The sequence below is a fragment of the Ascaphus truei genome, chromosome 4 (assembly GCF_040206685.1).
Source record: "Ascaphus truei isolate aAscTru1 chromosome 4, aAscTru1.hap1, whole genome shotgun sequence".
In the NCBI taxonomy this organism is placed as follows: domain Eukaryota; kingdom Metazoa; phylum Chordata; class Amphibia; order Anura; family Ascaphidae; genus Ascaphus; species Ascaphus truei.
The window spans coordinates 94390276-94403080 of record NC_134486.1 but is presented as its reverse complement, the minus strand read 5'-3'; the positions used below and the strand labels follow the sequence as shown (position 1 = coordinate 94403080).

Sequence of the window (12805 nt, the reverse complement as noted above, 5' to 3'; positions counted from 1 at the left end):
TCGCCACCGCTCCGGGAGTCCTGCTGCGCATGCGCAAACTCTCTCTTGGCCGCCAGTGCCTTCTGACGCTCTTTGCAAGCGCGAAGTGTCTCTTGCGCCGGCACCAACCCCAACATGGCCACCGGACTTGGGGATTTCTCTGCGCATGCGCAACTGCACTGCGCATGCGCGTGTCTAAACAGTATGGCGGCACCCTGCAAAGGGAACCGTCGGTCGTCTCCGGTGATGTGCTCGCCTGCCCGCACTCTGCGCATTCGCCGCAAGCATGCACATCCTTCCACTGGCCACCCTGCACCCCTGGAGGTAAGGGGAAGGAAAGGGGGCCCAGGGAGGCGAAAAGTGGTCCAGGGTGACCCATGCTACATAAAATTTTACTTTTACTATATCAGAGTACAAAAATGTGTACCATAAAATAAAGTAGGTATTTAAACACCATATTAAGTTTAGGACAAATGGACTTAGTTAATTAAATGCTAGTACCATATAATACAGTGCTAAAAAAGAGAGAAATAAATGATAACAGTTTAGCCGTAGGGGGCAAGTCTGTCTATACTGCTGATATTAATGAATCAGCAGGACATTCCATAGGTCAGCTGTAGTGACCAAGCATTATATTAACCACCTCAGTTAACTGTTTTGAAAAACATATGTGGTATCATTTTAGCTTATTGATCTAGTATACATACTGTGACCACAGCTGACAATAACACTATGGTGAAAACAGTTAAATAGGCTCAGTAAGCAGTTAGTCACTTGCTTTATACACCAAAGTGCTGACTGTGAAATGCAGCAGAGACACACACTGTAGTGAAAACTGCTGAAGAGGCTCAGTGTTCAGCGTATTGATTGAACAAAAGACAAATGTATGTGGTGCAAAGAATCTGTTTTCAACAGTGAAACACGTAGTTTTCTCTAACGTCACTGTTCGGTGTCTTTGACCAGGGACGGCCATCTGTAAGGGGCATTCCCGTTGTTATGTTGACAGGAGCCCATTTCCGCTCCATATGCACACATTGGTGCTTTTATTAATCACCTTATCTTGTGCACCTAGTTTATACCTAGGGACTATGAGGTTTTGCTTAATATATTTTGTCTATGGTATACTGTAGTGCCGACAGTTATTCTAACACAAACCAGTGGCAATCGCCAAAAAGACCCAGGTACATGCTGGGTACATGCTGAGTACATGCTGGGTCGTGTTTAAGGCAAGTTTAAGGCATTTCTGCATTGACTAATGGCCCATCAGATTAACAGCAGGGGTCCCTGGCAGTCCCCCCTGGGGGACCCCTGCTGTGTTAATCCAATGGGTCTTTAGTCAATGCAGAAATACCTTAATCTTGCCTTAAGATAGCCAGGTTACACCCAGCATGTTCCCAGCATGTAACCGGGCTAGTTTAAGGCAAGCCTTAGAATACTCGTTGTCTCGTCTGTACCTACTCACATCCCTTATTCTCCCGCTAATCTCCCTTACAGTAGAGTTTAAGCATTCGGGTCAGTAGCAAATTTAGTGTGCCTATGGCTTTGCACACACCAGCTGTGCTGTTCGTCCTAGGCAGCTGTTTAAAAGGAGAATGCCGATTTCTCCATTACCGAAGCCCGTTAGCACTTCCAATTTATTCACCTGACACCTCTATATACTATACATCACTTCACCACCTGTCGTTCACGGAGGTATCGGCGAGCCTGTACCCAGGAAATGTAGGTTTTGTTTAAAACATTTGATATCAATTGAATACACATTGCTTATTGCAGGGACCTATTATAAGAGCTTATTTCTCACAATATAGAATCACTGTTTGGATGACCATCAGATTAGGTCACCAAACAGTTTTTCAGTGTTATACAGCCCCACTCTGACTAGCAGATATTAAGCTGTGGGGAGCCCTGAAATATATGTATATATTTATGAATACCACTTGTGATACCATCACTGTCCTCTAGGGGCTGAATAGGGCAGCTATAGGACTGTTGCAGCACACAGAGTTAATCTTCCCTAGAGAAAAGCAGCAGCTGAAGCTAATCAGCCTGGTTTGAATGAGGAAGTGTTTTAAAATACTGAAAGCTGCCATGCACAGTGAGAGACTGTTTTCCCCAGAGAAGGGGGGAGATAGAAGTACTCCCCAGCTGCGAAAGCTGGCTATAGAGGAACCTACAGAGGAGTTTCTCTGGGCTCAATTGGGGCTGAGTTCCCATAAGAAAAAGGATGGCAAGGCCATGCTGAAGCAGGGACATCTGCTCCGGAGGACTTACAAACAGATAAGCAAAAACCCTTTGTTATTGCCGTGTGCAAAGACTGTGTAGATTCTTGCTTATGGCAGGGCATGTTTAAGCTGGGAACCAGTATAGTTGGGCAGCGGTCTTACGAGAGGACTGAAGAAAAGTCAGTTAGTTTCCTTAATGGGAATAGGATTTTATTTTATTATTTGGTTTTCTTAAAGGGACAGTGGGCCTGTTGTATGATTTAATCCCTGTAAATAAACCCCTACATAGAAAATACAGTGTTTCCAGCCTTATATTGGGACAAAAGAGACTGCAACGTGGTGTGGGCCTCACACACTGTATATTTTGGACATTCGATCATCTCTATATTCCTCTATAAGTATCCCTTGGGAAATATGATGCAGCAAACTATAGCTAGCAATTGTTGTAGAAATTGAAAAAATCTTAACAATTTCTAATTTGCAGTGCTATATTTTCAACATTTATTGATAATAAGTATCAAAGCATCGCATAAATTTGTTTTTTATTCAATCGATACACTGCGTACTGAGCCTCTTCAGCAGTTTTCACTACAGTGTGTATCTCTGCTGTATTTCACTGCCAGCACTTTGGTGTATAAAGCAAGTGCCTAATTAGCTAGCCACTTACTGATCCTATTTAACTGTTTTCACCATAGTGTTTGTCGGCTGTGTTCCACAGTATGTATACTAGATTGATAAGCTAAAAGTATTCCTCATATGTTTTTCAAAACAGCTAACTGAGGTGGCTAATATAATGCTTGGTCTTTACAACTGACATACGCAATGTCCTGCTGATTCATTAATACCGGCATCATAGACAGACTTGCCCCTGGGATTAAACTTTTATCATTACCTTTTCAACATTTGCACATTAATGAACTAATTCAATTTTTTGTAAACTTAATAGGTTGTTAAAATACCTACTTTATGTTATGGTACTGTATACATTTTTATACTCTGATATAATAAAAGTTACATTTTTTACTTTCTAGTAATTTATCTCGTCGACATTTACTTTTCCGGGGTGTGCACCACATGTAGGATTTATTTGCCTCTATCTCTTTGGTACTCTTCAATTGTTTTCAGTTATGGCCCAGACATAGGATCAAAGCAGAGGTTAAAAAATGACGCGAAATGCGTAAGTGTGTTTTTTTTTTTTTACCTTTGCTTTGATCCTATTTGATCTAATAAATACTTTTTTTTAATTGAGTCCCCTCTTGATCTCTATTTTTTGCGCAACAGTAGTGCTCTGCACCCCAATCTCTCTTTACTCCTCTTCAACCATGACTACACATGAAGGCCAGGAATTTATAAAGAGACGGGGCTACACTTGGAAAATTGTTCCCTTTCATGGATCCAGCATTTATTTTCTCCTGGTTCCGTCCTAGGAAACTAAAAGGCAGCGCAACGCAGGCTAGTGAAAAAAGCTGGATCACCCCAGATAGTAAGAGTTGGTACCCCACTAGACAGACAGTGCCAAATTAGTCAGGTGGCAGTAGTAAAACCCCTAGCACGCCTCTGGGCAAGTTTCTTTTGGCCAGGATTTTATAAAGAGGTAGAAAATTTCTGTGCTTCATGCCCTGAGTACCAGATAGTTGTCCCAAAAGTTAATTTGATATCTATTATAAGAGAAGGGATCCCTTTTGAAACAATAGTTGTTGACATTATTGATCCCCTGGAGAAGCAGGGAGTATAGACAGGGAAACGCTTATTTCACTGACATAGACAATAATATTTAGGTCTTTTTTGGCAAATGTTTGTTTTCAAGTGATTGTTATTTTTTCTATTTCTGTTCATTGTTTTCACTAAATTGTTTGGTATTTAAATGGCTTGTTTTTAGTACTTTTTAGGATTGGTAAGCGTTTTTATTTCTTGAATTGTTTTGTTGGTTAGGTGTTTATTTAATTGTATTCTAGTATTTTGGTATAACATAATTTTTATTCTTTTGCGGTTTTGGTGTTAGAAGAAATATATTGATGTGTAGTTGAGGCTTTTTAGTTCTTTTATTCTTGTGGTGTTTACAGTAGGTACTTGTTTATTTCTTTATTTTTTGTGTATTGTTGTGCTTGATGATTATTTTTATATGTTGGCCATTGTCTGCTATAGTGGCTTATCATGCCATATTATATGAGTATGATGTACCACTATGCCAATCAATGGGTAGAGGGTGGGTATAGTGGCCCCAGGGTGGGTGGTTAGGCCTCCCAGGTGGGTAGCGGGGGAGGGTGGGTTACTAACCGCTAAGGTGATTAAGGGGTTAGGGGCCATTAGATTGTATTGTTTCTTGTACTCCTGCTGCCACGGAGGACATGGACCTGGAGTATGGTGATGAGGACACCCTTCATCCTGGCAGGGGTAAGTAGAAGTTGTATTTACTTTATTTGTGCTAGCTGGCTAATGTTTGATTTTAGAATGGGCAAATGAGCTATTATCCATATCTGGATAATAGTAATTTTGCCCATTACTTACTGTATTTTGTTGGGGGGGGGGGGTTGTTGGGGGTAGAGAAGGTGGGTAGTAGAGTGGTTGTGTTTTTGAAAGTTTATTGTGGGTAGCGAGGATGGGTGAAGTTGGCATTTGGCCCTTGCTGTGTGTTTATACCTACCAGGTGGGTAGCAGGAGGGGTTAACCCCTTCATTACCTTAGCGGTATTAACCGCTAAGGTAATGAAGGGGTTAACTCTACCCGCAACCCCTGCAAGGCCTAAATACCCACCAAGGGTCAAATACCACTTTCACGCACCTGCGCTTCCCACAATAAACATGGCACCAGTAGTTAATCCCTTCTTTGCCTTTGTGGTTAGCCGCTAAGGTAATGAAGTTGCCTGTAAAAATTTTTTTATTTAATTTACTAGCAAATCTTGATACATTATCAAAACAATTCAGCAGCTCAATAGTTTTTGTGTCACAAAAGTGCAATTGTCCTCTTAAACCGTGCCACATTCACTAGACCTAACTTCTTGCTCAATCCTCTGCATCAAACCTCCAAACACAGATTCATAAACTCAAAACATTTATTGGGGGAACATTCATTTAACAAGCTTAAAATACTATTGGTTTTATGTGGCTAAAGTAAACGCGTTCTTACAATCTTCATATATCGACCAAATACCACAAGTGGAACATCTACAATGTTTTACATTTACAAATATTGATGAAATTGGAAACTGTGAAAATCCAGAGAGTGCTTAATTTGTATCTGTCAGGGAATTCAATGCACTTATCTAACTATTTTAAATGTTTCTTTGACACATTCATTAATATTTTTACAACAGCAGTTAAGGAATGTTTAAACTCACAGATTGCAACATTTCTACTGTATCTGTTGTATGCAGTATTGAGCTTCAATAGGAGTACCACCAGCACCAATATAAGCGATCTAGTAATATACAGTATGAGTTACAGGGGCTTATGCAGAGACGTGCGATAAGGACAATCTCGCCAGGTTTTTGGCAAAAATGTCCGCTGCAAAATTGTGCGTGGCGAGAACTTGGCGAGAAAAGTCAAATCCGCCGGAATTATTTTATTTCCATAAATATTAGCCAGACGGGTGGCGAGAAGCTTGAATTAGCCATTTTCAAAACACGCACTATTCCAGTAGCTCCGATGCACGTGTATGCGCCAATCGGGGCTATTACATGGCGCGTTTGTGTACAATTGTGGCCGCCAGCAAAACTTGGCTTTATGCTGGCCAACGACCGCGTGGCTCTGCATGGCGAGTTTCACGCCAAGTGAAACACGCCAAATTTACAATTTACTTTACACAGGGCTAACGGAGTACCCTGCATAGGACGAAATAAAAAGGCAATTCTGTGGCGAATTTATTGCCGTTGCGCCTTTCTGTTAAGTACCTCTCTGCATAAGCCCCATAGTGTCTGTAATTTTTCAAATACACTATTTGAATTCTACCCCTTGTGTGCTGTCTCTTCTTGCTGGTAACTACTCTGTATGTGTATGTGTATGTGTGTGTGTGTGTGTGTATATATACATATATATATATATATATATATATATATATATATATATATATATAAAAACAGTACCATGAATTCATGAGCACTGGAAAGGCTGCTGCAATAAAATGTGTTTAGTTGTTTTGGATTGCTCAATATATTTCTAAAGTATGTTATAAAATGAAAGACATCACCATTTCAGTCAGTATTATAAAGTCTCATCTCTCTTGTAGATCGATAGATATAGAAGCTTTTGTGATGTTTTATAATTCATATTAATATTTATATGTATATACTGTATGCATATTGTGTCCATCAAATTAATTTTAAAAATATGTTTTATTTTTTACAATAGGTTGCGTGGAGGAAACTTGGAGATGCTGCAGGTTCATGTCCTGGAATTAGACATGTGTCAGGAAATCAGTACAAAGGACCTATGTGATGGAAGATGAATATTACCTGAGCCCTTCTGGAGATAAAGAACTTTGTTAAAATGACAATGAGAGATTCACAAAGAGGATTTAATCACACATGCCCTAGGCAGAGTGTGGCATGTTAGAACTTATCACAGTATACAGTAGATTGATTACATTAAAATAGGCACAACTCCTATACTGTATCATTATCTTTCAAGCTGCAATGATGTCCTTTGGAGCAAAGGCACACACGGTTTTACAGCACATTTCAAATAAAAAGTATCTTTTCATGATGGCACAGTTATTGTAACCAATACAAGTTTGTAGAGAAAATCAATCCCATTTAAATAATTTAGCTGGTAACAATATAACATGCTCATACGTGTAAAAATGACAAAGTTATAACACTGCAACAAGTGTTTCAGTAGCCCATTGTTACAATATTCAATTCGGTTATCTTCTTGATGTTGCAGAAATTACATGAGATGGAAGTTTCCGTTACAGTAGCTATATATTTTTACTTTTACTAATAAAATATCAATGCTAATAATTGTAAGAGAGAGAAAATTGCACATGGGGGGGGGGGGGGGGTGAGGGGGGGGGGGTAGAGAGGCTTGTCTCCCAGTGACTTTTAGCAGGAAATAATCCTTGGCAGAATATATGATTAAAAAGCTTTCAAATTGTATCATTAAAAAAGCTTCCTATTGTTCATATCTGTATATCTTTATTTAAAAAATGGTGCTGCACAATCACAATAGGAGGGCGTACCAGTGCTCACACTATTGATAGGTATTGTATTTCCTGACTATTTGTATTTTGAGGTGCTAAAAAAAAAGTTTTCTTTCAGGGAGAGTAGTTAACAAATGATAAATAGAATGTATTACTTAAAAGGAGAAAAGATTGTTGATATGATTTACTTAACTTAAGATAAATATATTGGGACCACATTTGACTTTCAGATATAAAGTATTATTTCAAGTCAAGAATGAATTAAAAAAAAAAAAGGGTAAATGAGGTGGACCATTTCTAGAATGTTTTCAGTTTTATATGTTTTTCTGATTATTTAGAGTAAATGAGTACTTCAGTATTAGGTGATACCTTTTTTTATCTGGTTATTTACCAATTAAAAATGTTTGCACTGCATTTATGGAAATAAAGCTTTCCTTGCCTAGCATCCCCAGAAATGTTCTAACATATTCTAAGCATGTCCTTTCATTATTCAAATGCTAAATGCTCTTTATCAGATTGCCTGAGTATTGAACAGAAGGTGCCATAGATGTGTGTAGTTGGGTTTCTTTATATGTGAAAACCATTAGGTTGTGTGTAGTTAAATGCTATGATAGATGTTTGATGTGTTCAAAATGCTATGATAGTTTCTTCTATGAATGTGCAACAGGCGTGTAACTATATATAGTTGCTTATTTTTCCACTGTATTATATAATAGGAATGCAACAATCTTCTATTTTCAGCTGTGGTATTGATCTGATTCAAAACAGATATTCTTCACACCAATATTCTTTACCTTTATCTGATTGCACTAACTTTCTATTGCTTTACAGCATGTTCCATTCTGCTATTTAACCTTTTGCATACAGTGATGGTATATACAGTACAATTTGCTTACAGTTACTGGAAAATGTTTTGTATGGAGTTCAGAAATCAACCTCTTTCTGCACTAACACAATAATTAATTCAATAAAAATTGGCAGTTAGTAAGACTCCAAAATTTGTATGGCAAACTGAGTCAAATATATGGTAATTTATATTGGAGATTACATTATGAATATCTAAAATAAATTACTGTATGTAAGAATTGCAATATTGTACAAACTAAAATAATTTGAGAAACCATAAAGTATTGAACTTGTATGAACAGTTAACATTTATTACTGGACGTTCCTTAATGTTAAACCAAATTCTTCATTGTTTTACTACACAATAAAAACTTAAACATGCATTGGTTCCCGTTAATAAAATATGTGCTTTTAGCTGAAAATAGAAAATTTTATTTTAATTGTAAAAACAAAAATGCATTTATTGTATGATAAGTACTGTACACATTGTACTACAAAATGCCAATGCACTTTTAGTCCTGTAGATGTTTCAGTACGTACAGTACGTGATAACCTCTTTTGACTTAGTTTATCTTACCATAAAATATACATAAAGAATGAAACAGAAAATCCATTCTGAGCACAAATAATACTCATAGACTTACATCATGGACACAAATATTCTGCCTTTAAATATATTTTTTCCTTGACTTTTCTTCTTTTAATTATTCTATTGTTTTAAAAAAAGTTTCTAATGCATTGTACCATGTAACCATCGTTACAATGAAACTAGAATTTGTTTGATATTTAATATTTAATTGCTACAAAGCTAAAAAGAAGTGTAATCGCTGCTAAATCTAGTATCAGAAAGACATAGCGTAATTGGCTTTTGTCTGAAGCAATGTACAGTATTTTCTTAAACATGCAGGGCCATACTTACCAAGTGCAAAAAGACGCCTTCTGTGCTGGAAAACACCTTATCGAGTGTATTTATTGTAAGAGGCCATATTTACTAAATTAATCTGGAAGGTATCTTATGGAGTAACACTGCTTAATACATATATCCCACAGTATCATATATCCCACATATATCCCCAATGATTCCCTTTGAAATATGTTCTCAATTTGGTATTGTTACCAGAAGGAAAACTAAAATATAGGTCTAACATGAAAATGAAAAATGTTCTCTATTGAAAATAGATTGTACATCAGTGGACTATACTGCTGTGTACTAACTTAACTGCACTCTGTCATTGATGTTAAACCATTGATGTTTTAAAACCTAATTTTGTCTGTAATTTTATAGTGACATTTTTAATAGAGGGAAAAAGCTCCTTCCATTGAAAAGAGTTTAACATTGGTGCACTACAGTAATATACAGTGACATGACTGCACTCTGTTGTTTTAAAACAACATATAGAAATACAGACACAATACTTCATTATTATACATGGACACTAAACTAAATGTTCACACCTGTTTGGTTTGAAACAAACTACAACAAAAATTGAATACCATGATTTCGTCTGCATGTCTCTCATACTGTTTTCAAACCTGTTTTTTTTCATCTGTTTGTCACATGCCATAGTGGTTAAGCAACAGACATCCATTCTGGTTAATGACATGCAAATGAGTAGGTCAGAGGTTGTACTGTGTACAGTGGCGACACAGTTTATCGCACTGCGGCCAGATCCGCAAGCCGGGAGATTTCCCGGCTTGCTAGTGGCCGCCCCTCGGCGCGGTCACGCTTCTTCGGGAGCGTGCGCCCCCTGCACGCGCGTCCAGGGCTCCCCGAGGGAGCCCTGGTGTCCCGCGATCGCGGGACGGTGGCAGGGGGTTCCGGGGGACCCGGCGGACCCGGCAGCGGTAGGGAGAGCGCCCCGATCGGAGGGCGCTCTTCCGCTGCTTCGGCGCGCGCCTGTCACTCTCGGGCGCGCGCCAGGCTACTGCTGCGGCCAAGAACGGGCAAATGCTCGAATAAACTTGGCCGCAGCAGTATACCCATGTATACAGATGCATCCACCAGTATTAGATTACTTGCCTTGGATAATCTGGGGCAATCTCCCAATAAACTGCAACATTTCTGTAAGATTTCAGCAGCCAGACTAATGGCCCATCGGACTGGGATGCCTATAAAACTCCTGAGACCCCTACAAATAAGCCCCATCCATGCATATTTGTATGCATAGGGCTTCCATCCATAGAACAGACAGGCCGTATGCATACATTCCTGTTGAAGGCAGGGCTGTCAGTCTCCACTCTGCTCTCTGAAGGCACGCCCAACAATGCCTTGCGTAACACTATTCAATGTATTATGTGCCACAACATGGAACATTGGAGCATTGACTGAACGCTCTGCATTCGAAGAGGGTTAAAGCTCAAGGTCTGCCTCTCTGTGGTAGACCATCCTGCATTGTATGTGTATGTGTATACTTACAGTACACACACATAACATACATATACATATGTATATAGTGCAGAATAAATTAGTTCATCGGTATTAGGTGATACCTTTATTATTTGGACTAACAATAAATTAAAAAAGTATCACCTAATACTGAAGAACTCATTTATTCTGCACTATCGCAACTGGACTAACACGGCTATTTCCGTTTTTACATATGTATATAATATATATATATATATAATATATATATATATATATATATATATATATATATATATATATATATATATATATATCACAGACACACAGAATACTGCATACACGCCTTTTATAGAAGGCTACCAGAAGCTGTCAGATAACTGTTATTATATCAGTAGACAGCGGTGCTCTAAGGAGATTTATTAATATGAGAACCACACAAAAGTATCCAAACGAGAGCACAAAGGTATACCAAAGAAGTATAAACAATTTATTAATGTAACATATAAAAAAAAGGGGGGAGAAATGTTAAAAAGGAGGGAGTATTCCAAAACAGACACCTCTAATCACCAGGGAGACGGTAAGGTGAGGACTGGTTATAACAAGTCAGTAATATGACCGTAATAAAGCACAAAGAAGTAGCCAGTAATGTAACAAGAAGGTAGTGTAAATTAACTACCTGGTGGTTAGAAAGTAACAGCCATGCACAAAGCAAATGCAGATAACACAATGCAATGCCAAGTTAACATACAGCTACAGGCACACAGTAAAAACACTAGAACAGTACTGCAGATACTGAAAGAACTAGCTGAAGGTGAAAAGCATGAGAAGTCTGACTAGGAAATCCACAAATTACTGTGGCTGGCTTGAAGTATAGATTACAATGGAGATCAGTCCAGATAGTGAGCATAAATTGTGATCAAACACAGTCCATAATACATCACCAGAATACTCGTCAATAGAAGCACAGTGCAAAGTCCCTTAGAGGTGAGAAGAGAGGGGTCCCCCGCCAAACACTCTCACTCCAACGCGTTTCAACAAACGGTTTTCTTCTGGGAGCACTCCCAGCAACTGGATGTTGGTAAATAAAGTAACTGAATTAATGCATACAGTAACCAACATTGCATTTCACTAAGGGACGTTCATTAGGACAGATTGAGAGCATAGACAGATACCAAGCATTTATATGCACACACATAAACCCAGAAGTACAAGACAGCATGCAAAGCGGGGGCCACAACCTGTGCTTCACCGGTTGCTAGGCATCCCCTTCTATTTACCATAGAGAGCGCTCCAGTGTGATCTCCAGAGAAATTTGATTACCACTTAAAATAAAGGGGGCTGAGAGTAGACAGAAATTTTGAAAACAAGAAGAAACATATTAATAAAAAATCAATATGTAGCGATGTTATAGCATTCACTGTATGAAATAAAAGCACAATAAGACTAATAGTGTGTCAGTGTGTGAATTGTTGGGCCCATAGTGCATAGGTACTGTACAATGTGCCTGTCGACATATGGACAGAGGAAGACAAAGTAATGATGAGACTGAGAACAAATAGATCGCATCACTGTAACGTGTGTAGATCTGCGGAATGTAAAATATTTTTCAAAATCAAAATAGTGTGGTTCACATAGATACTAATATGAATAATAGTAACAACCAACTATCGAATCATTCGTGGTGTGTGTGTGACGGCCATTCTTTAAAAAGTCCACTTGTGGTAGCATTAGCAAACTGTAGCAGGAACAGAAGGATGTACCTGCTTACTTGGAAAGTGGGGAGGGGCGAACTTTAAACCCTGGGTGGGAGGAGCCACTAACCTCAAAAACAGCTGAGATCAGCTGGACAAAGTTAACAAACACACAGATACCCAGCAAGCTCTTGTAAGTGACTCGCAGGCTTACATGCTTTGACCAAAGGGTTAACTAAATTAGCCCTTTTCAAGAGATATATAGGTATTTCATTGTGTATTTTTGGCACATTGGATGTTGCTCTGGACTTCTTTGTTTCTTGTTTTATACAATTAGCCATGCCCAGTAGCCGTCCTTTTGACACACACACATATATATATATATATATATATATATATATATATATATATATAGTTATACGTTACCGTTCCAAGGATTGGTAAACAAGAGACAGCACTCAATGTTGAAAATCATAGTGTATTAGTGAAAGCAAAAATACATCCAGAAACCCAACGTTTCGGTCCTACAGAATGGGACCTTCCTCAGGGGGATACAAAAAATT

General features: G+C 38.5%; 1 protein-coding gene across 2 annotated transcripts in view; it reads left to right on the top strand.

Moving 5' to 3' along the window:
* Nucleotides 1-7164, top strand: part of CCDC85A (coiled-coil domain containing 85A) — a 267147-nt gene extending 259983 nt beyond the window's left edge. For both annotated transcript variants that reach the window (XM_075596212.1, XM_075596215.1), the window contains one exon: nucleotides 6548-7164. In XM_075596212.1, the coding sequence (XP_075452327.1) occupies nucleotides 6548-6634 (87 nt within the window). In that variant the 3' untranslated portion in view covers nucleotides 6635-7164. The remainder of the gene's footprint in view (nucleotides 1-6547) is intronic.
* Nucleotides 7165-12805: the final 5641 nt, after the last annotated feature.